Source organism: Saccostrea echinata, unplaced genomic scaffold, assembly GCF_033153115.1.
Source record: "Saccostrea echinata isolate AGI-Se365-2 ecotype Australia unplaced genomic scaffold, CSIRO_AGI_Sech_v1 ptg000022l, whole genome shotgun sequence".
Taxonomy (NCBI): Eukaryota; Metazoa; Mollusca; class Bivalvia; order Ostreida; family Ostreidae; genus Saccostrea; species Saccostrea echinata.
The window spans coordinates 4,427,126-4,449,362 of NW_026889771.1; the positions used below are offsets into that span (position 1 = coordinate 4,427,126).

Genomic DNA, 22,237 nt, shown 5'->3' on the forward strand with positions numbered 1-22,237 from the left:
ATAAAGGGTAAACGTGAAAAAAAAATATTTCCAGAAAAAATTGTTTTTTCTGAATTAAATCTCATATACAGTATACTGTATTATACATGTATTTTAGAATAATTTAGTAGAAGATTTTTATGATTAAAAAAATGTTTTGTAGGTGTCAGATTGGGCTATCAGAAAACTAGGACTGTTGATTTATGCTGATAAATTGTCAGGGAGTTACTCTGGTGGAAACAAACGCAAGCTGTCCACTGCCATCTCACTGATAGGGAATCCTCAGATCATATTCCTTGTAAGTACGGTCAATATATACTACAAGAAAAAATTTAGTTTTGTGCAATCCATCTCTGTTTTGAAACCAAATCTTTAACACAAAAAAAGAATACATGTACAAGTATATCCTAATAGCCAGAAATTGTCTCGTTTTACTTCACTGATCTTTTTTTCTGCCCCATAAAGGATGAGCCCACGACAGGAATGGACCCCAGGGCTCGGAGATTCTTATGGAACTGTATTAAGAACATTATCAAGGATGGACGTTCAGTTATTCTCACCTCTCACAGGTAATGCATGACTGACAATTACTATTCTAGAGGTCCTTCTTAACAAAAATTGGAGGAATTTTAAAAGTATCAGAACATTTTCAGTAAGTACACATGTATGTTAGGTTTAAGAGTCAATTGATGACTCATTTTTCTTGCATTCACAGTATGGAAGAATGTGAGGCTCTGTGTGGCAGACTGGCCATTATGGTGAATGGAACTTTCCGTTGTCTGGGGAGCATTCAACATCTGAAAAATAGGTCAGCATATTATACTACTCAAACTTGACTTACAAGTACCATACATTGTTAGCCAGCTTTATCCATATTCCTTTTCTGTGTCCTTTGTTTAAAAATTGTAATAAAACATGTACATATACTTTTGTATTGTTCACATGTATTATATATGCATATCATTTATACCCCAAAGAGATCTCCTTTATACTACCTGGTACAGTATAAGACAACATGTATTACAAATGTTCTTACTGTTTCTATGATATTTTGTAAGTATGGCTATATTTAGGTTATACACATTATTTACATCTATGTCAAATTCATTTATTTATTTTCTATTTACTCTTAACAGATTTGGTGAAGGTTACACCATTATAGTCCGAGTAGCTGGTGAGAATCCAGACATGAAGAATGTGGAGGATTTTATATGCTCCACGTTCCGAGGAGCTGAACTTCTGGAAGCCCATCACAACATGTTACAATACCAGCTGAAATCCCGAATCAAATTGTCCAGTATTTTTGGGCAGCTAGAAAAAGCCAAGTCCAGACTCAATATTGAGGACTACTCTGTCTCACAGACTACTTTGGATCAGGTAAATTTTGAAGAAAAAAGGAAAACCTGAGGCCTGTTCAGCAGAGCAAACATTTGCAAGCACTTGCCAGCATTTCTGTTGGAGGGATAAGGAATTTTTTTTAGCGTTCACGAACGTTTGCTCCGTTGAACAGGCCTCTGGTTTACTTCACTTTACACTGTCTTGAATGGACTAATTCATGAAAAGTGAACACTAATTTATGAGAATCTCCAAAATGTAAATTCCCATTTACTGTAAATAATAAAAACAAATTTTGCTTATCTGGTCATAAGTTTTAATTTGAATTCACTAAAATAAGAAGATATAGTGATTACATTAGAATTTGGTCTGGTTTCTATTTTGTATCAAACATGATTTCTTGCCAGTTTTAAGAGTTCATAAACATGCATGTAACTGTTAAATACATACATGTATATGCAGTACACTGCTTGTTATTGCTATTAAACTCTAACATAAGTAGTTTGTGTTTATCGTTTAGGTATTTATAAACTTTGCCAAAGATCAAACAGATTTGTTGGATGATGAGATTCCTGATCAGTCGCGTAGAAAGAAATCCAGTAGTTTCAAAAAAGGTAAGAAGCATTCATACATACATGCTTGTGTACTTAAAGATGTAGACCTGCATGTGCATATATGTATCAAACTCAAAATGCTTTAATCTAGTGATTCTATCATAAATTCACCAGAGTTACAATAAGATTCCACGGTTCTGGTATTAATGTGATTATTCCTTTTTTTTATGCGAGTACTTTATATCGCGAAATGGCCCTTAGATATCAAATCGCAAGAACAATAATTCGCGAGTAGATGTTTGATCCAGAGAATTTAGCACCATAAAATAAAAGCGAGTAATTTTATTTCGCCTGTTGCGCTTCTCGCGAAATTATGCGATAATTAATTCCTCGGGTATATTTTGGAAACTACAGTTTGTACTGGCAAATTTCTCTTTCATCTTATACAGCTCCATATTAGTCCATATATGTTTTGCATGTACCTAATGTTGTCAATTTTATTAATAGATAATGGTGTATATCCTGTAGGCGGGACTTCTGGCTTCTCGGATACTGACAGTATTGCTGGATCTAGCTTAGGAGGATCTACAATAGAGCTTCGACAACCCCACGGCAGATTAAGGGCAGAATATGGTATGTCTAATATCAGTGATATTTAATTCTCTTTTGCTTTAGATACTGCATTTGATGTACATTTTCCACATCTTTGGTCAAGATTTGATCAGGTATATACCATAGTATTTATAGGCTTGACCTGGACACAACTTGCATAGATGATGCATGTACATGTGTACAATATCTAGGGATATAATCTTCTTTCAGATCCCATGTTTTCTGGATGTGTAACACAAACACTGTAATGATTGAATTAACTATTGTTTCTTATGAAACATTCATCTGATAAAAGTTCTAGTCTTTTTTTTTTTTTACTTCACTGAGATAGCTATTTAATCTTTGTTGACTTTTTTAATTATAAAGTTACACATTTTTTTTTTTTATCACACCTCTTTTGAATATGTAATTCCTTGACTTCAGATTACCAGAGCATGACGTACACAGATGATGAGAGTCTCACTGGGAGTACGGTGGACCTGATTCGCCCCAGCAGTGCCAGGAGCAGTACCCGTAGCTCAAACGCAATGTCTAACGTTCAAATCTTCTAGAGCGTTGGATCAGCATTCAAGTGCTTAAACATGAACCTCTTTAAATGGATGTCCAAAAATACTCGGTGAACTTGAAAGGGTCATTGAGGAAGACTTAAGTGTATGTACTGAATAGAAACTGAACTGGACAAAGATTCAGTGATGATATTTGATGTTTATTTTCTTGGGGTTTTTTTTTAGCAATCCATCAATTTTACATCTTTTTTTTCTTCTTGATTCTATCTGTGATGACACATGTTTTAATTTTAGAAATATCCCAGGTGACATTAAGTGTGATTGTCCTTTTTACTCTCATTTTCTGTACATATCTTTGTTTTACTTAATCAGATTTCTTTTTTCATATATGATATTCTATAAGATATTGCTGATATTTTTATTTAGTTTCTTTGATTTCTAACTGGCTGGCCATGTTAGATCTGTATGCTGTGAATTTTGCACAATAATTTTGTAACCAAAAGAATCTCCTATTTTATATACAGCATTATAAACATTGTAATGTAAGATTCTGTCATTACTTGACAGTTTGTTCTTCTTGTTTACACCATCAGTCTTTCATTTTTGTACTTTCATTTTGTACTTTCATTTACTTAGACTACATCATGTGAGTTATTGTTGTATGCATTATTAAATCAGAAATGTTAAACGTGGTGGGCAGTATGTATTAAGGAATCCTTAGTATATTATCCAGTGATTTTTATAGGCCTACATGTATTTAACATGTTTGTTATAATTGGCTTTTTGTGAGTTTTTTTACCTGGATATTGATTCGTAATTTACTTATTCCTAAGAAATTTAAATCACAAGTATTGTTCTGAACCAACCAACTTTGCCTTCTGTCAACAAACTTTCAGAATGTGTCCATTTACATTATCAATAAACATGTGCATGACCTTCACAATGGTTCTTTATGCAAGGACAAACATGAGACTCACAATATTTGTTTAGAAAGTTTTGGAAACTTCCATTGTTCAGTCCTGAGTGTACAATTCATTTCGTGGTTAAGGAACGACAAAGGCTATCAATAATAATAACAGCATAGCACAATGCAGTGGCTGAGTTCATGTTTGTTATTTGTAAACTTGAGGCACTTTCTTCTCAAACTCTCATCATCTTTTTTAATTTGCAAGTTTCCCATCAAATAAACTGTATACACACACGTTTTTATTGTGGTATGCTTAATACTTAGTTTTGAATGCTTTAGTGAGTGTAAGATCCCTACAAGTTCTGAGGAAGCTTAACAGGCAAGTGTACTATACTGAATAACACCAAAACAAATTCTGAGGAGTGTGTGAAGTGATATTTTCAGTTATTGAAGAATGTGTTGTTGTTTTTTTGTACTAAGAATGTAAAGATTACTTTTTTTGTTTTGTGAATTAATATAAGATTTTTGTTACATACATTATATTTTTTAATAAAAATTATCATTATAAATACAATCTGGTTTATGTTAACTTTGTTGTGAATAATTTGGTATAATTGTATTGATAGTTTTGCTTATAATATCATAGCCTTGATAACAGGATATTTATGTCTTGGCCTTCCCTTTCATTAAAGTTCTGGTCATCAGAGAAGAGTATGATATGTGAAGTTGCACACTCCCTTTGCACTGTTTCAAAAGTCTTCAAGTTATGAAAAAAAGATCCTTGAAAAGGGGGGGGGGGGGGGGGGGGAGATAATCAGAAATGATTTTTTTTTTAACTTGGGTGCATTCAGTAGATATATTAGGTATAGTCAGAACATGGATAGGAGAGAGTGAGACAGCAAGAATCTATGTATGACCTGGTGTGTCTCCTTGTGTGCAACTAAAATGCAAAATTTTGCATCCTGTGCATAGGATAAATTTCTTTTCAGCATGAAAAAAAAAAAAACATACAAGGTCATTGGAGAAATGGCAAATTTTGAATTCAGTGATTAAGATTTCATGGTTCAAAATTAATTTTTACAAAATAATAGCCTTGAAAACTACATGTATGAAATTTGTCTTCATAGACTGAGGACAACACATTTTATCTCTCTCTCACTCTCTAAGTTTGTGAAATGTTGCCAAATTTTACACTACACAAAAATCCATGTGCCCCAGCCCCAATATACCTAGTGTGGGTCTAAACCAAAGAAATAAATTATTCCAGCCCAGGTGGTGATTTTGTTTTATTGTTAAAATAATAATTAATATTTGGCACATGTTTTGTAATATACTTCTATAGGCATTATGTTGCCTGCTTGTCTAGAACCATTTCTCGTATAGCACAGAGATTGTTATCGCTGACATTGTAGATGCACAGTTTCCAGGCCTTAATTAAACAAAACAAAACTAGCAACCTTGAATATTTTCTCAATATATCCAAGCCGAGAAACGCCGTCATTGCAATCGGCTCATCCAAATTAAATTTATCACATTTTTCCAAAAGAACTATGAATGACACTTAATCCACCAGATAAAACTGTTAAGATTTTTTTCACGAAATTCAGCTCTGTTGTATTTTTCCGACTGTCTGAATGCACAGGTTGCTGTGTAATCACATGTGCTGATAATGTGCTATCATTATCCTCTTTAATTCTTTATTGATCAGAAAAGCATTTATTCATGGTAATGAGAAGAGAATAGATAAATATACAGGTCATAAATAAGTCTTATCCTGCTCCAAAATATTTAGGTTGTTTATCGTGTCTGAATCGATCGTCCATCGTGTTTTACAGTTTGGTAGTTATTTTCGTTAATGAGAGAGAAACATCCTGATCATTTTACTTTAATTTTGACGAAATGGGTTGTCGACGTTTCTAGTTTTGTAGGCGGTTTCCGGAATTTCCTGTGTTGATAACCCGACAGCGTACCTAAATCCACGGCTTTTACAATACGATACGTTTCATTATCTTCCTCTTCAGAGCTTTCTTCAGAGTCACTATACTGATATTGGTTGAAATTGAGTTTAATCTTAGTACTGTCAGGATAAAATGATGACGCACCATAACTTTTGGGTACATTTGAACTTGCACGATCAGCAGCATCGGTCTCACGGTCATTCCAATCGAACGCGACTTCATCGAAATATGAAGAAGTGACACCCTCCGACCCCATCGATCTGACCTCGGACATCCGTGAAGGCGGTCGGGGAGGGACACTACTGTTTTCTCTAGAAGACATACCAGATATTCTGATATTGTCCATGAGATCATAATTTGGCTTTGGATCAGAATTGAACTGGTCCGGAATGATACGCTTTTTAAGGCGGGATAACTCTCCGGAAGACACAGCTTTCATAGATGATGATCCAGTTCTTACGTTTACTTGATTTATTGCTCTTTTTGTGCGAGATGAGTCTTGTCTCTCATCACAGATAGAATTCGTGGTATTTCTTACTTCACTAGCATTAAGATTTTCCTCCACCGGGGCAAATGTCACCCTTTTCGTTGACTTGGGTTTAACCCCCATTTTCTGTTGAAAAAACCTATTCCTTTCACTTGAAAGTTTGTCTGTATTTTTCGATTTAAATTTCTTACCTACTAAACCATAATTGGCTATATCATAAGCCGTGGCCTGAACAGTTTGACTAGTATTATCACTTAATAGATTACTTCGATGAGACAACGTTCGGTGAAGTTCGTTGAAGTGGTGGTCAAGATCACGTAAAATTCTCCTTTCTTGCACTGAATTCATTTTCATGTAATCTGGCCCTGTTTGAGGCCTATTGAGCAGACGTTTCTCAGGAAGTTTGGAAGAACCAGGTACTGTGGGTTGTCGCGGATTAGGTATGGAGTGTCCTTCCAGCGAAATGATACCCTCCTCTGCTTTTGGGGAATCTTCTTGAGTTTCAAATTTTGAAATGGTTTCCTTTATAGCAGACGATATTTTTTCAACACGATTATATAACTTCTGATCTTGTACCAAGTTCAACTGGTCATTGTTTTCAGATTTCGTTTGAATTGTTTTGCCCATGACCATATTAGGGAGACACCCATATGCTGTTGCAGAAGGTCTTTTGAATGGTGCAATAAGTTTTGCTTTGTCTTTATCACTACCGTTACCACTTTTATCAGTAACTTTCACTTCCTTCTTTTTCTTTACTGGGAAAAGCGATGGGAGAGATCGTGCTCGAAATATGCTAGGATCATTTTCAGTACTAGCATTGTCTATTTGTTCCCCGTAACTCTCAATGTGAGAAACAGGCGGGGGTTTGAAACGGTTTTGTAAGCATTCTGTCGCATCCATAATGTCCACTGCTTCACATTTAGAAATTGGTGTTCCAGATTTTGTTTCTATTTTCTTATTTAAGGAGACGAATCGCCGTCTTGGGCTCATCGAGCGTGCATTCTTAACTTTCATCGGCTTCTGCATCCATGGTGGGGTGGGTGGGTTCGATTTAGTGTCATCCTTAAGCTGTTGTATTGATACTGAAAACTGTATGCTTTCACTTTTTGGTCTGTCCGTTAATGCTTTTTCAGGTTCATCATCCACTGGCATACGGGTTCTTGTCAATGAAACACACCGTTTTCTTTGTTCGATGTCTTCCAGAACTTCATCCTTCGAATTTTTGTAAAACACCGGTTTCTTCGTTGAAAGCGTTTTTGGGGGTTCAAAGAAAACCTGAGGTTTTGGAATGGAGATGGACCTATCCTTGTGAAAGACGAGGTTTGATATAAGCGCCATATTGGTTTCTGCACTTCTCTGAGATTGTTCCAAAAAACGGGAACGTGCCGACTCGTCCTCACAAGAATCGTTAACGGCTGCAACGATATTGATGAGTGCAGCATGGCGTATACTATCCTTTACATCTTTCATCTTCTGAACATCGCCGGTTTCGTCGCTGTAATCGTCACGGGTGGTATATCTCGAGTCCTGTTTTACCATGTACGCAATGTCATCTTTGACTTCTCCAAGAGGTCGCGTTCTGTTCGCTGCGTTCCTGATGTGTGACACCTCTGCCATGACGCGAATACTTATTAGCTGAACCTGTAAGTTATTGCTATTCTATGTGTGGGATCCCAAAATATTAATATAAGGGTGTCACAATCCAGCGTTGTGAATAGCTGGTTTAGGTATCAAAGATTTAATTCCTGTCACATAATGTTGCGAACGTTGTTTGCCTATGATAATTAAGTCCTTTATTATGCTTGTTCTGTTTGCACCCTGAATGAGGTTTTTTTGTCCAAGTCGAAGTTTCAATTTTTAAAGATCTTTCTGTAACACAACGAATAAAATCACAAATAAATGATTGCTAAATCACTTGCCTCCACATATGGAAAATACCAGGGGATGGTTAATTATAAAGATGTTTAAAATTGACCAGCATCGTGTATTCACCCTTTTAAGTTAAATGTAACTGAAAAGGGCGTTTCGATAAAGTAACTCTTGCTAAACGAAATCATATCTTAACGGGGAAAATCGATTTTGTGTTTTCTAATGTAATTCACGAACGGTGTTAACAAAAATCTATCATAATTCCACAAACAGCATTTAAAGATAAATCATCTTATCTTCTAAGTGGACATAGGGGTAATTTCCTTAAACCATAATTCAATACTTGACGTTGCTATATTGTTCAATTGAAGGGGAGTTTATATCGCTGTATTGTTGAGTAAAAGGAGAGTTTACAATGCTATAATAATAAATTTGAAAAAGAATAACAATAAAACAAAAAATTGGGTTAACCCGTCATGACTGAAAAGTTGAAGTACTATTGGGGTCCAAAAAGTCAATCAAACTTCTTATCAAGACATTACCACGACCTGTATTGATTAAGATTTATCGATCAGTCGATATCAAAATCAGATTATCTCAGCGATCTGTTTAAGTGGTCAGCGTTCCGATTGCCCGGGTTTTCAATATCACGGTCTTAATGAAGTAGTTAATTACTAAAAACACGGCATGATTTAAAAATAAGGTCGGGGAAAATGCTGCAAAAATTCGATGCAGAAAATAAAATCAATGTAGACAGGGTCTGTACAAATTTACCAGAAATAAAATCAAAAACAAACCTGTGATTTGGAAATAACTTTCATAATGTACATATTTGGACTGTCCGTAAAAATTTATACTTTTCCGTCCGCTCCGGCTATATTTCACAGGAGACTATATTGAGGCCTTTATGTGGACTAACGTTTGTGTGAAAAAACATTGTTTGTCTGACTGTTTATATATATAAATCTGTCTTAAATAACTGTGTGTATTATGAGCGTCTTTGAATTACAATACAATAGAAACATACCCCCAAGTATTGATACATTGATAGGAGCTGTACAGGAACTCATTAAATAACCAGCATACAATATGTCTGTGCATGAACTGCACGGAGGACCAAAACTAGGGGTGTACATTACAAAGCCCCCCTTATGTAAAAGACAAGATTGATACTATGAGAGCTCAGATATTGTTGACACCTGAGGTCGGGCAGGTTCTGTAGGATTCCTGTTCTTATCGGGTCATTCCAATTATGGTTGATTGATTCTGCGTAATTAGCAAAAATGTATGAAGAATTCAAGACTGTGTCAGCATATGCGCTCACCTTTCAGGAAATGTATAACTTCTTGATAAATGAATTAATGCTAAATAGAGAGAAATAAGCGTGCGGGGCTGTGCGCTCCCTAAAATCACTTGAAAACTTTTCACTTATATACTTTAAGCATGGAATTAAACAAAATGCTACAAGGATCTTACACTGCCCCCCCCCCCTCCCCCAATACAACACTGAACAATGAAATATATCATACTTACTGAATTTTCGTTCTCTGCAAGCTCTAGGAATCAGTTTAACGAAGGACATGCAGGTGCTGGTATATCGTAGATTATAAAGATATTGGACCTGGACCGTGTTTCCAGTGCATTCACGTGCAAGTTATTGTTTGCAAATCGCAGATCTAATTAAACTTTGTCTATTTACACAAGCACTCTCTCATCGTTCTTTTAATTGAGTTTCTGTCTTGCAAAAAGAATTTGTGATGTAATGCTATTTTCTTTTTTAAAATAAACGAGTACATATGAGGATATATTGGATTTTAGCGCAAGATCACAGCTAGGGGTGGAATTTCTTTCAATGTAAGGTGGCTTGGACAAAAAATAAAAAAAAGAAACATTTTATATACTGGTATGTAATGCAGAGTAGGGGATGTCTTAATTTTCAGATATGATAACGTAGGTCACAAGAAAAAGGAAATTTTGAATTCTGTAGATTATACCGGAATTTTTAATTTTTTGATTTTTTTTTTTTTTACATTTGTAGAAAACAGAAAATACATATTTTTCTAACAAAATGATATATCTTTCAACAAAGATTTATATAATTTAAACACGGAAAACATCAAAGGTTATAGGGTTTCATGGCAACAGAATTTCGTAACGCAATTCACTATATACTTTGCGTGACAATATTATTTTCATTTATTTAGCAATAATCTGGACACAACATTTTTTATACATTAGTTTTCATTATTATTTTATACTTCTGCGATATGGATATTGATAAAATATATTGGCTAAGATTATATACATGTATTTGTCAAACAAAGATACAATTTTCTATTCATACCCTCAGTATGTACTACGTAACACGAGTTTTCTGAGAGTTTTTTTTTTATACTTCTTTCAAAATACTGTATAATGATATATTTAAAAGTGATTTTTTTTAAATGTGTTGTTAAAGTATACACTATAGTCACTGTGATTTGTTATAACATATATTCATTTTACATTTGATCCTTTATAATATGAGTTTCAGATTTTTATTTTTCAAAGCTGAGCAAAAAACAAAATAACATTTCTGAAAGAGAGCTCTACGAAATCAACTAATTTGTATTTCTAAGTATAATTGATGAGAGAAAAGTTTTTTAAGGTTAATGTAGATCTACCTTTAGTCTATGAAATAAAAAACTCTTTTTGAATATCAAGCATTCTAAAAAATAGTGTTTTTGATTGTGACAAGAAAATTTAAAATTGGTACAACTAGACTGAATTTGAACGTTTAACGTCAATATACAATTAAGTTGATGGTCTATTGGCCTAAATGACATTTTCATTCCTTTACCAGCTTAAATTGTTGGGAAGAGTTGGGTAAGGGGTGGGGTGGAGGGTTGACCTCCCCACCACCCTTGCAGGCGCGGATCCAGACGCAGTTTACATTCACCTCCGTCAGCTTTGTGTTAACAATTATGTAACCCAGCCCTCAGGAATTTTTTCTGGGGGGGGGGGGGGGAGGGGTCCACCCCGTCCAAAACAAACTTCCAACCCAAAAATTTCTTGCTAAGCAAAAAAAAAAAAAAAAAAAAAAAAATGTCCAGCTGATATTCAAATCCTGCCTCAATATCATTCAAAGTGCGCTTCGGAGACGAAAGATGTTGATGTTTATGTGTGCGTTGAGGATGTTACTTTTAATTTTTGTGACAAACTTGGTGAACTTTCAACAGTGTTTAATATTGCATGGTTGGGTACCGTGGGGATTAGATAGAACTCTCTAACGTTAATATGATATTGTCCTTTGGGCCTGCATTAATATTAAGTTAATAGCACAGCATGAGTTAGATTATTCAACCTGAAGATATGGTAGGCCTATGGAAATACCCAAGAACCGAAAATTCTTGATCCGCCCACCTTTCTTTAAATTTTTTTTTCTTTAGCCAAAAATAATTAAATAAATAAATGAATAAATAAATAATACATCGAATCATAAAACACTGTGAAATGGAGAATATTCTAATCTATTTGAGTGCTATTTTACCATCTCCATTTCCACTTTACTTTAAATTACAGTAAGTAGATTTCGAGTTGCGTCCCTTGTTTTTCATCAAATCGCGTTGAAGTCGGTGGTTCGACAGACAGGGTGGCAGAAAATTTACGCGAGTTTGCAGTCACACATTGACCTGAAAGAAGTGTTAAATTGGAGTAAAGTGTAGAAAATTCAGGAGACCAAGGTTAGAGTTACCAAACATGGCCAGTTTTTGCATAATTCGAAAAAACTGAAGCGTGTTTTCTTTTGGCCCATTGTCCGACATTTTTATTGATCTTCAGCACAACTTGTCATCAATGATTCTCGTTGTTTGCAGTGTTTTGTTTTATTATTTAATGTATCTACAGCAGATTGTAATCAAATGTGGTGATGAACATACCGATAAACTAGTCTCCACTACTGTATATATAAATAGTAAATACTATATGGTATTTAAACATTAAAAAAGTCGGATAGTTGGGATCGAATCATGGCTTTTCGCCCCGTTGTCAAATTGCACCGACAGGTTTTGCTCTAGGCGTATGATGTTTTTGATTTTAGGTCAAGTTCATTTAAAATTGGATGTTTGTCCCATAGATACCTAATATTTTAAAACAAATTGTTGTAGTAAAAGGAGATGGATGTCTTTAATATTTTTATATAGATACTTCCCCCCCCCCCCTTTCTAATTCACTATAATGTAAAAACATCAGTACAAACAACATGTATCAAAGCAAAAGGTCTGTGATGTCACAGAGATAAATGATGTGTAACCAACATGGGAGAAAAATGAAATGGACCAGACCAGGATTGGAACCCAGGCTCCCTAAATCACCAGTCAGGTGCTCTGCTAACTGAGCTATCTGGTAACTGGGGAATGAACCAGTCTGATCGCCACATAAGAAATAAATAAAAATATATTTTAAATTTCCATTAGAAAATGAATGACAATTTACATCAGCATTAAAGGATAATCTAAAGAGAGGGCGAATTTTAAGAGTTTTTAGAACTTGTGCCCAATTCCATGTATATATTTATTGCAATAAAATATGTTCAAATCAAAGGATAATTATTTAAAAAATCTAAATTGTATATGCTTGCATAATATAAACTTGATAAATATAGTCAAACATTGTCATCTCATTGAAGTCAATGGGGCTTAAAGAAACCTTTAAGATATGTGGGGATTCGAGATATTAATTTGAAGGTTAAAATACAAAAAGAAGAGTGGTTGGGATTTCCAACTCGCTTCAACATACCCATGGTGATTGATTTTGAGACACCAATATTCAAGATACTGAAGTTTAACAACTATACGACTATCATGATCCTACTGTTATTGAGAAGAAGAATTTAAGAGATTTTTCCATATATATTCCCAGATAAAATTTTTGATACCCCATTGGGGGCCCATGGTACCCCATGGGGCCAAATATTCAAACATACGGCCATCTTCAAAAGGATGTTTTCTTGCCCTCTCCTGACTATAAGGGATAAAAAAAATTCGATATGTAGGTAGGGCCGGATTTTTTTTTAAATATGGGCTTGTATAGATTAGCATTATAATGATCAAATGGATGTGAATATAAAGTTGAAATAGTTGGGAGATGACAAACAGACTTTTTAGCCGGGCTTTGCTGAAAGCAAAGTCCTGGCTGTAGGCATCGTGATCGACTGCCTTACTATAAATAGCACATGTTCAGAAAAGTAAACAAATAGCCTAACAGCGTCAAAGCAGACGCTTCCGATAAACAAAATAGTCACATTGAAAGACGATACTTAAACAAATATTTTTTACATCTCAATCTACGGAATTGTTAATTGATCAATATTTTTGTTTGAGAATTAAATTGAAAGAGGAATTAGATATTTACTTTATTAGGGTAATCGTGATATAACAATTTGTGCACATACGCTACTGAATGCATATTGTAAGCGAACTATTTTCAATAAGCGCGGGCTTTTCGACAGGTTGCTATATTTCATATCGTTTTCGTTGATGTTATGTGAGTGGTTATATTCTCTGTTTTGTCTTTCAGCAAATAAATAGATAAGTAAATTGGAGTTTAAAGAATTAATTAATGTGCGTTATGCCTGAATTAGGTCGCCTGACAATTGTACATGGTGTATCTGGTGTATCTAGTCGGCGATAAAAGTACTGTTTGTTTGAAATTTTAAGAATATCTCTAAAAATATGTGCATTTCTTTAACTATGAATTACATAAATTATTAAACCAATATGAATATAATTTTTTTTTTAAAAATTAAATTCTAATTCAAATATATCTAAAGAAAAATCAGCAAACCATATGGTTGAACATTCTTTTAAAAAAAAAAAGTTTGGCAATTGACAAACATTTTTTGTAAAAAAATTAATTGTTTTCTTAAAAGTTAAAATTAGTGACCTTAAATGTTTAAATTAGTGACATTAAATAAAACAAATGACTTATATATTCTCCTCACTAGCCATATGTTATTGGTAGAATTAAAAAAAAAATAAAAAATGTGTAGGAGGTCAGTCGGGTATAACCGGAAATAAACACATTTTTTTTTAGCCTAATGATGTATGTATGTAAATATTCATGAAGATTAATCTTACAGTTGTAATACTGGTAATGCTGTAATGTTTTCAATATATTACTACTCAAATAAAAAAGTTAAAATTTGAATGCGTTTAAAGAAAAGGGTTTGAAAATACTGTATTACTTCGATAACCCTGAATGCAATTAAAATAACTTTCTCCTTTCTAATAAATAATTTCGAACAAAAAATCCTTATGATGGTTAAGATCTTGTGTTTGTTTGTTTGTATGTTGTTTAACGTCCCTCTTGAGAATTTTTTCACTCATATGGAGACACTACCACTTGCCGGTGGAGAGCTTCAAATTTTGTCCTATAAACAGCACTTACGGCTTTTGAGCAGTGAGGGATCTTTTTCGTGCAAGCACCTATTGCGACACGGGACCTCGGTTTATACGGTCTCAACGGAAGGACCGGTCTCCACGTCCCACAGTGGGATTCGAACCCGCGACGTAAGGATTAACTCCTTACTTCGCGACTCTAGAGCAGACACTCTTACCACTGCGCCACGCGAGCGACTAAGATCTTGTGTAAAGGTGATGTAAATGAAGTTCAAAACTATTTGTTTTCTCTCATAATATGAAATAAACAAGATTCCATTTGGTTAATATTTTAATTTAATAGTATTCATTTAAATGACTGGGATAAAGATTTATATTCTGTGAAGCATGGAATATAAATAAATAAAAATGTAAACTTTAAGATAGAAATTTCATGTGAATATGTTTATGTATAATATATAAATTATTTATACCCATTTAACAATCAATTTAGCGTCGAAAATTTTTATGCTTACAAATTCAGATCAAATTTTTGGTGAAAAGTCAATGGTATGTTTTGAATGTGAAAATTTTGTTCGAGACTTCTCACCTTGGATTCATCTCGCATGTGCTCCCAAAGCGCTTCACAGTATATTGAGCGTGCGCGCACATCCCCCCCCCCCCAAAAAAAAATGGTCTTAAAACACATGCAAGCTCTCAAGGGTGCTGGGAAATAAAAATCGTTTATGTTAATATATAATTAAAAGAAAACAACATATAAAAATGTTCATAAGTCTTTATCTAAGTACAACACATTATAATTTTTCAGAAAAAGTTGGCTAGTCTTTGCTTCAAAACTTCCTGTTCAGAATGAAGAGCCATCTATGTACGAGCCATAAAGACCTGAATACATCATGATTTTCTCAGGCAATGACATTATGGCCGAACCTGGAACTAGAACTAGACTCATAGTCATGTCATAAAGATTAGATAATTATAATTTTCGTGCAGCTGGTTTCCTAGAGGACCAAAAATAAGGAATATTTCTTTTCTGATTAATACAGGCATGTAGTATCATTATCAGAAAAAAGGAGAGTTGTCCAAACCCGAAAATCCTATTCCGTTGGAGAAGGAATAGGGGTGGGCTACAACTTACTTTCACATTTCGAATTTCATTAATTCATTACCAAATTACCTTACTTTTAATATGCTACAATAAAATGATGGGTACAATCTAATTAAAATTAGACTATCCATTTTGCTTTTAGTAAATCTGTTCGTCGCTCGTGACAAATACCTGGTATATATTACGAAGAGTGAGTTGAAAGTTCTAATTTAAATTTGATTGCGAAGAGTCAATCAACCTTTCAATGTACACTGTCCATTGTAAAAGTTTATGTTTGAAAAATGGTGACACCCCTAGCTCCTCCGATACTATATATGTGCCTGTATGAATCAGCAAAACCACTCAAAGTGCACTGTTACCATGCATAACCATTGTGTGCTTAATGTTTAGAAAGGTATAAATGTATTTTCATTAAAAATATCACCAAGTCCTATCCTGGGGTCTTAACGTTGGGTTCTGGACCGTAAATTTTAATTATTGGTAGATGGGTTATTGTTAATCATAATCATACAAACTCTACCTGTTAAATATCAATGGTCAGAAAGAAAGATTTCAAATATGTACTAATTTAGGATTGGACAATACACTCGAACATATTAAAGCCCGGCTTTCAGTACTTTCAGTACTTTGATTTTTAATTGATACAGCCTGATTTTAAAAAATGTGAATCTTACTGCTTGAGCATGTGACCATTTGTGTCCCTGCTGTTCTTGAGAAGTCTTTTTAAAGATTTGTTCTCATATATATATACAGTTACTAGGGGGTGTAAAAATGTAAAAAATACATTGGTGCATTGTGATACAGAAGGGCGATGCATTGATACATAAAGAATCAAGTTTTTTTTAATACTTTCAGGTTGTATACAATGTGCATTTTTTGATAGAACTCATTAAAAACCAAAAGAGAAGTAAAAATTCTTCTTTTTATAAATTTAAAAGATAAAAAAACTAGAATGCTTGAATCTTGATTTCAGAAAATACTAAAGACTTGAAATAAGATTTTTCAAAAAAAAGGAATGCTGAAATCTACATTTTCCTTTCTTAAGACCCAAAAATAATTATAATAGAGAAACCTGTAAGTTTAAATCTTGTTATATCATGATATATTGGGATATTTTTCTGAAATATCATGATGCATTGTGATACTATTTTTCCTCACAATACACAGTTCTAACAGTTACATAAATTTAATAGTCTATTCAGATTAATTTTGCCAAAAGTAGTCTTTCATATTTATTTTTTCTTCTCAGGTATCATGGAGGAAAGTATCCAGGTCAAGGATGAACCTTTGGACCCAGAGTATGACAATGCATTGAATTCCACAGAAAATGGAGAGACAGAACCACCAGGAACAGACCAACATGGTGAAGATTTCAGTCAGAAGATAAAGTCCATCCTTAACAACATGATAACAGGGGACTCCAAATTGACTGTAAATTCTGTTATTGATAATTTACTAAAACAAAATGATGAAATCTTAGAACAGGCAGACACCACCATTTATAAGCCCCGAGGAAGGATTGGTTGGGAGAAATACTTATCAAAGGACTCCGGATCCTTACTTCGCCCTAAAAGCCCCACACAAACTTGTTCCATTCCAAAGGAAGACATGCCAAATTTAAGTGACACACTTGTGGAACTGTCTGTTTGTGATGCTAATGCAGAGGAAATCTTTGAAAAGATGAAGCAGGAGGTGGTATGTGCTGTAGTTTCTAAGGCTTTTCCCATGTCCAGTGCAAATGGGAATAATTATGTTCCAAATAATTTGAAGTTTTACTGGTGCAATTTTTGTCCATTCAAAAATGAAGATAAGGAAGTTTTGTTACATCATGTGATGGACCATAGGTTTCATTGCAAGTTCTGCCCCTACCAGACGTTTTCTAGGGCAGATGTTATAAGCCATGAAGATCGCACACACAAAGACTTCAAAGACACAGCCAAGACACTGAAATACTGTATATTTCAACCAGACTACATTGCTCTGCAAAGCAATGATAGAAAAAGACCTATGGAAGACAAATCGGAACCAGTTCCAAAAAAGTCCAAAAAAGATAAGAAGTCCACTGAAAAAGATGAAGAATATGATGCCTTTGATATGGAAGTAGAAGAGGTTGATGACGAGAACAATTATACTCCTAGCAATAGTGAAACCACTGACAAAATCCTGACACCAAGCAATGCAAAGAAAAATCTCAGTGTTGTAGGTAAGGTCACAAAATCAAGACCCAGTAACCAGAACAAACCTACAGAAAAACAGCCAACTACTAATAACACATCCACTTCATCCAACAACCCACCACCCATTGCTACTGCAAACATGCAGTCCACAACTACTGGGAAAAGTGGAAACACCATCACTGTGTCGTCTGGTTTGTGCTGGAACTGTGGATACTGTGACTTTGTGACTCTTAGCCAAACATTCCTAAAAACTCATCTCAACACACAGCACAATGGTAAGGCTCACAAATATGTGGCCATGCTTGTGTCTTCCCAGGAAGAAATGAACAAGATCAAAGAAAGAGATGCCAAAATGTACTCCACTTCAAACCTGGCACTTTTATATGGAAATGTCAACCAGACCCAAGAAAAGACCTTGTCCCCTCCTGCTGATGGTAGTGGTCTACCAAGTTCAACCAAAAAGTATGATTCTGCCACTTCTACAGTTGTCCGAGAGGATGGACCAGAAGATGACAGTGATGATGAAGAGTACATTCCAGAGGAAGAGAAGAAGAAGTATCCACTGACATACAAGTGTGCACATTGTAATTTTAATGCTCCTGTGTGCTTTAAGATCAAGGAACATCTACAAATGAAACACCCTGGTTGTGTGCTCTATGCTTTGGACATGAGAGCTGTGAAGCTGAAGCAAAGGAGATATGTTTTCTTTTGTCATAGGAAAAACTGTTCGTTCACTACCAAGAAAACTGAGGAATACCTCAGCCATTCTGAAAACTGTACTCCATGGTTATTGGAAAATTGTCCAGAAAGTGTGGAACTTGCCACCAAAAAGTGTTTAGAACTAACAAGAAACTTCTCCACAAAAATTTCCCAGAAAGCATTCCAAATGGCCAAGAACTTCAAGGCCTCAAAGAGTGCTGAGTATGCATGCACTCACTGCAGCTATACCTCAAATAACAACACCAGAGTGAAAAAGCATGTTCTTTCAAACCACCGAGATTTAAAAACAGTTATGAAGGATTTACAGTCCCACAAAATGAAGAAAAAGACCCATGTGTTCTTTTGCAGGCACTGTCTTTGGGAAACTCGGAATGAAGAAGAACTGACTGGACATCTAGAAGACAAACACAAAGATGAGGAAGAGCTGGCAAATCAGTCCACTTCATCTGTTCCTGCCTCCACACCTCCTGTTGTTGAAACAGTGGAGAGGAAGACATCAAAACAAGTTGCTCTGGAGGCAGAAACAGAGAATAATGCTACAGAAGATGCCACTGCTGAAGAGGAAGATATTGACCTGGATTTGGAAGTCTCAGAGGAGGAAATGCAGAAAATGATGACAGAGTTTGTAAAGGATGAAGCTTGTAGAAGTGGTTCTCCTGGCAGACCCACTAGAAAAGCCTCCATTGAAGCATCAGTCAGAGTGCGGGCCCAGGGGCACCAGCCTCCAATGTACAGATGCATGCATTGCTACCACATGTGCTTTGGAAGCAACCTTATGAAGAAGCATATAAGGATCAATCACAAGAAAGAGGCTTTACGCACTGTTGATGTGAAAAAGAGGATCTCCAGACAATTTGCTTATTACTGTATTTGTCCTCATGATAACTGCAAATTTGTAAATACATCTGAAGAGACGGTTTTAAACCATGCCATACAAGAACACAAGATAAAGAAAGACAATCCAGAAATTCAAAGAATGCTGCTACCATTTACACCTCAGATAACTAGCACTGCTGAACCACAAGCTTCAAGTACCACGAAAGGGAACACACCGTCAACTGCATCTTCTGTATCTAGCGTGTCCTCCCCCACAGTTGGTTATGAGTGTTTATACTGCTCTACCAGCTTTGTAACCCAAAATATGGAGCTGATGAAAAGACATATCAGAAGGGAGCATCCGGGAGAAGATGTCATATTCCGTGATTGTGTCGCCAGAAAGATGAGAAAGTCCTCCAGGATCTACATGTGTGAAAGAGATTACTGTGGTTTCTATAACTGTGAACAGAAAGAGTTGGAATTGCACAAACTTGCACATGAAAAAGCCCACATCTTTGAGTGTGTTAAATGTCAATGGTTCACCACTACCACTGAAACTGTTCACAGTCACATGGCAACTGTGCACCATGGTGAGGAAGTGAAGACCATAGATATGAGTCTGGACCTTGATGGACAAGGTCAGGTGATCAAGAGAGTGGGAGGGATGGTCATCAAACAAGAGTGTCCAGTAGAAGATGAAAACCTGGAAGATAATCAAGAGGAAGCAATCCTGCACAATGATATTGCAAATCTTAGTAATGTTGTGATTAAACAAGAACCAGTTGATTTATGATGCAATGCAAGTGATGGAAATTTTATATACAATTTGTAGAATAAGTAAACAGTTAATGTATTTTGTATGTTTTATGATACATGTGTAACTATATATAGTTATGTTATTTGAAATGTTAGCTAGTGGAAAGAAGGGGGGGGGGGGGATGAAGCAATGCATTTCAATACAATTTAGTAGTGTATAATGATAAATAATATACTATAAATGTAAAATGTAACAGAGAACAGAGTTTTATATAAATGATATGAAACAGGAAAACTCTTGTTCATTCTTATGTGGGAAGTTTTACATGTTGAAAGAAGCTATATGTTCAGCACTTGATGAAATGGAAACACATTGGTCTGTCTCTATAAGACAAGCAGTATCTACTGACTACAGATAGAAGTCCCTGATGGAGATGCATTATTACCATTGACTAGGGTTAAGGCATTGAAATATGAAAACATTTGGAATGCTTATCAGGAAGTGAGGTCAAGTCACACATGTAAAGGTAAAAAAAAATGTTGAACTGCATTTCCCAACATCAGTTTATAATGTTTTAATACCGTAAATGTATTTTATTAAGTGTATTTTATTAAGTGAAAAGAAGACTTTTCAATGAGTTAGCATAAATTAAAGGCATATCAATGTGCGAGATATGAATACTGTGGAATCATTAGATTTCGTGGTACCTCAATATTCATGGAATTTGTGGGTACCCTTCATGCACAAATTCACATCCTCGACGAATTAATAATTGGGGTTTAATCTTTCCTTTTGTAGATATGAGTGAATACAGAAATTACATCCCCTTGAACCTGTAAAGTTTAGGCAATCCATCAAAATTGGCCCCCATGAATAATGATTCCACAGTATATGTACTCCAGACATTCAGCGATGTACTTGATTTGGCGGAAGTTGCTTTCTGCTAAAGGCTCTGAAAAGAAAACAAGTACACCACTAAATGTGATATACTTTCAGTATCTTGAAAACTTTTTTGAAATAAGCAAAGAGCAAACTTGTGACAGTGGAGTTGTTCATCTATAATTCTGGTAGGAAGTTTTAAATTAATGAAAATGGCCTCATTAAAATTGAGCTAAATAAGGAAAGGAAGGGGAAGTTAAAAGTGATATGGAAAAGTGTAGCACAGTTGAGTACAATGAGTTGCTCACAAACATGCACCCAAGATTTTATGAAAATATCTCGGGTCATTGCATTGACTGCGGAACACATGACAAACTGTTATATTTTTGAATAATGTGCTTCAAAGGTGATCTATTAGACTGGAAAAGGACATGCGGAGGAAAACCAGCTTTGCATCTGCACCGAATAGCCATCCTCCTACAGAATACATACGAGCAGTTTCATTCAATAATAGTTGAAATAATAAGAGGCCCATGGACCATAACACTCATTGGAGTAACCTTGGCCCTCTTGTTAAAAATTTCCGATTTATACACGAAAATTCTTACCCCTTATTGTGGCCCATCCTTGCCCAAAAGAGTCATGACATACAACCTAACATGAACAAATCATGGAGATGCTTCAAATCATTATTACTAATATGGCCTTGCTGTTCTGCAGAAGAAGTAAACATGCACTAAGTGAAAACTGCTCCCTGATTTTTGCCTACACTTATTCCATGATCTATAATTTGAAGAAACAGGAGACCCAAAGGCATTAATGGTCACCAGAGTATAATACAACACTGTAAAGGATCCACAGAAGTATAATATAAACAAAAATGCCCCCATTTGTTACTATCGCCTTGTACACTTAACAGTAGTGCTCAAGCACCATTAATTAAAAACCCATCTCATTCTCTCTCGCACTGGCCTCTCTTGGTCTTTGTTAAACAAAGATAGAGGATATCTGTCTCATTTTTAATTTACCTGAGCTGAAAGCTCAAGCTTTTCTTATTTTCTCATCACCAATTGTCCAGTTTCCATCTGTCTATAATCCTTCATATTTTAACTTCTTCTCAAGAACCACTAAGCCAATTTTAACCAAAGCTGGCATATAGGATTCTAAATTGATCAAATGAAGGACCAAGCCCACTTCCA

At 35.1% G+C, this 22,237-nt stretch overlaps 3 protein-coding genes across 3 annotated transcripts in view; 2 read left to right on the plus strand and 1 right to left on the minus strand.

The window, feature by feature from the left end:
* The window catches only part of LOC133190260 (phospholipid-transporting ATPase ABCA1-like), a 30,549-nt gene extending 26,082 nt beyond the window's left edge, over positions 1-4,467 (plus strand). The window contains exons 39-45 of the mRNA XM_061325771.1: positions 143-277; positions 445-548; positions 695-787; positions 1,116-1,356; positions 1,835-1,928; positions 2,376-2,501; positions 2,904-4,467. Of these exons, the coding sequence (XP_061181755.1) occupies positions 143-277; positions 445-548; positions 695-787; positions 1,116-1,356; positions 1,835-1,928; positions 2,376-2,501; positions 2,904-3,031 (921 nt within the window). The 3' untranslated portion in view covers positions 3,032-4,467. The remainder of the gene's footprint in view (positions 1-142; positions 278-444; positions 549-694; positions 788-1,115; positions 1,357-1,834; positions 1,929-2,375; positions 2,502-2,903) is intronic.
* Positions 4,468-5,758: 1,291 nt separating this feature from the next.
* Positions 5,759-8,196, minus strand: LOC133190803 (uncharacterized). The gene has a single exon (XM_061326492.1). It carries the CDS (start codon positions 7,953-7,955, stop codon positions 5,769-5,771), a length of 2,187 nt encoding a protein of 728 aa, XP_061182476.1. The 5' UTR covers positions 7,956-8,196; the 3' UTR covers positions 5,759-5,768.
* A 3,611-nt stretch (positions 8,197-11,807) lies between these two features.
* On the plus strand, positions 11,808-20,424 carry LOC133190261 (zinc finger protein 423-like). Its single transcript, XM_061325772.1, has 2 exons — positions 11,808-11,929; positions 16,939-20,424. The coding sequence occupies exon 2, from the start codon at positions 16,944-16,946 to the stop codon at positions 20,193-20,195; it is 3,252 nt and encodes a 1,083-aa protein (XP_061181756.1). The 5' UTR covers positions 11,808-11,929; positions 16,939-16,943; the 3' UTR covers positions 20,196-20,424.
* Positions 20,425-22,237: the final 1,813 nt, after the last annotated feature.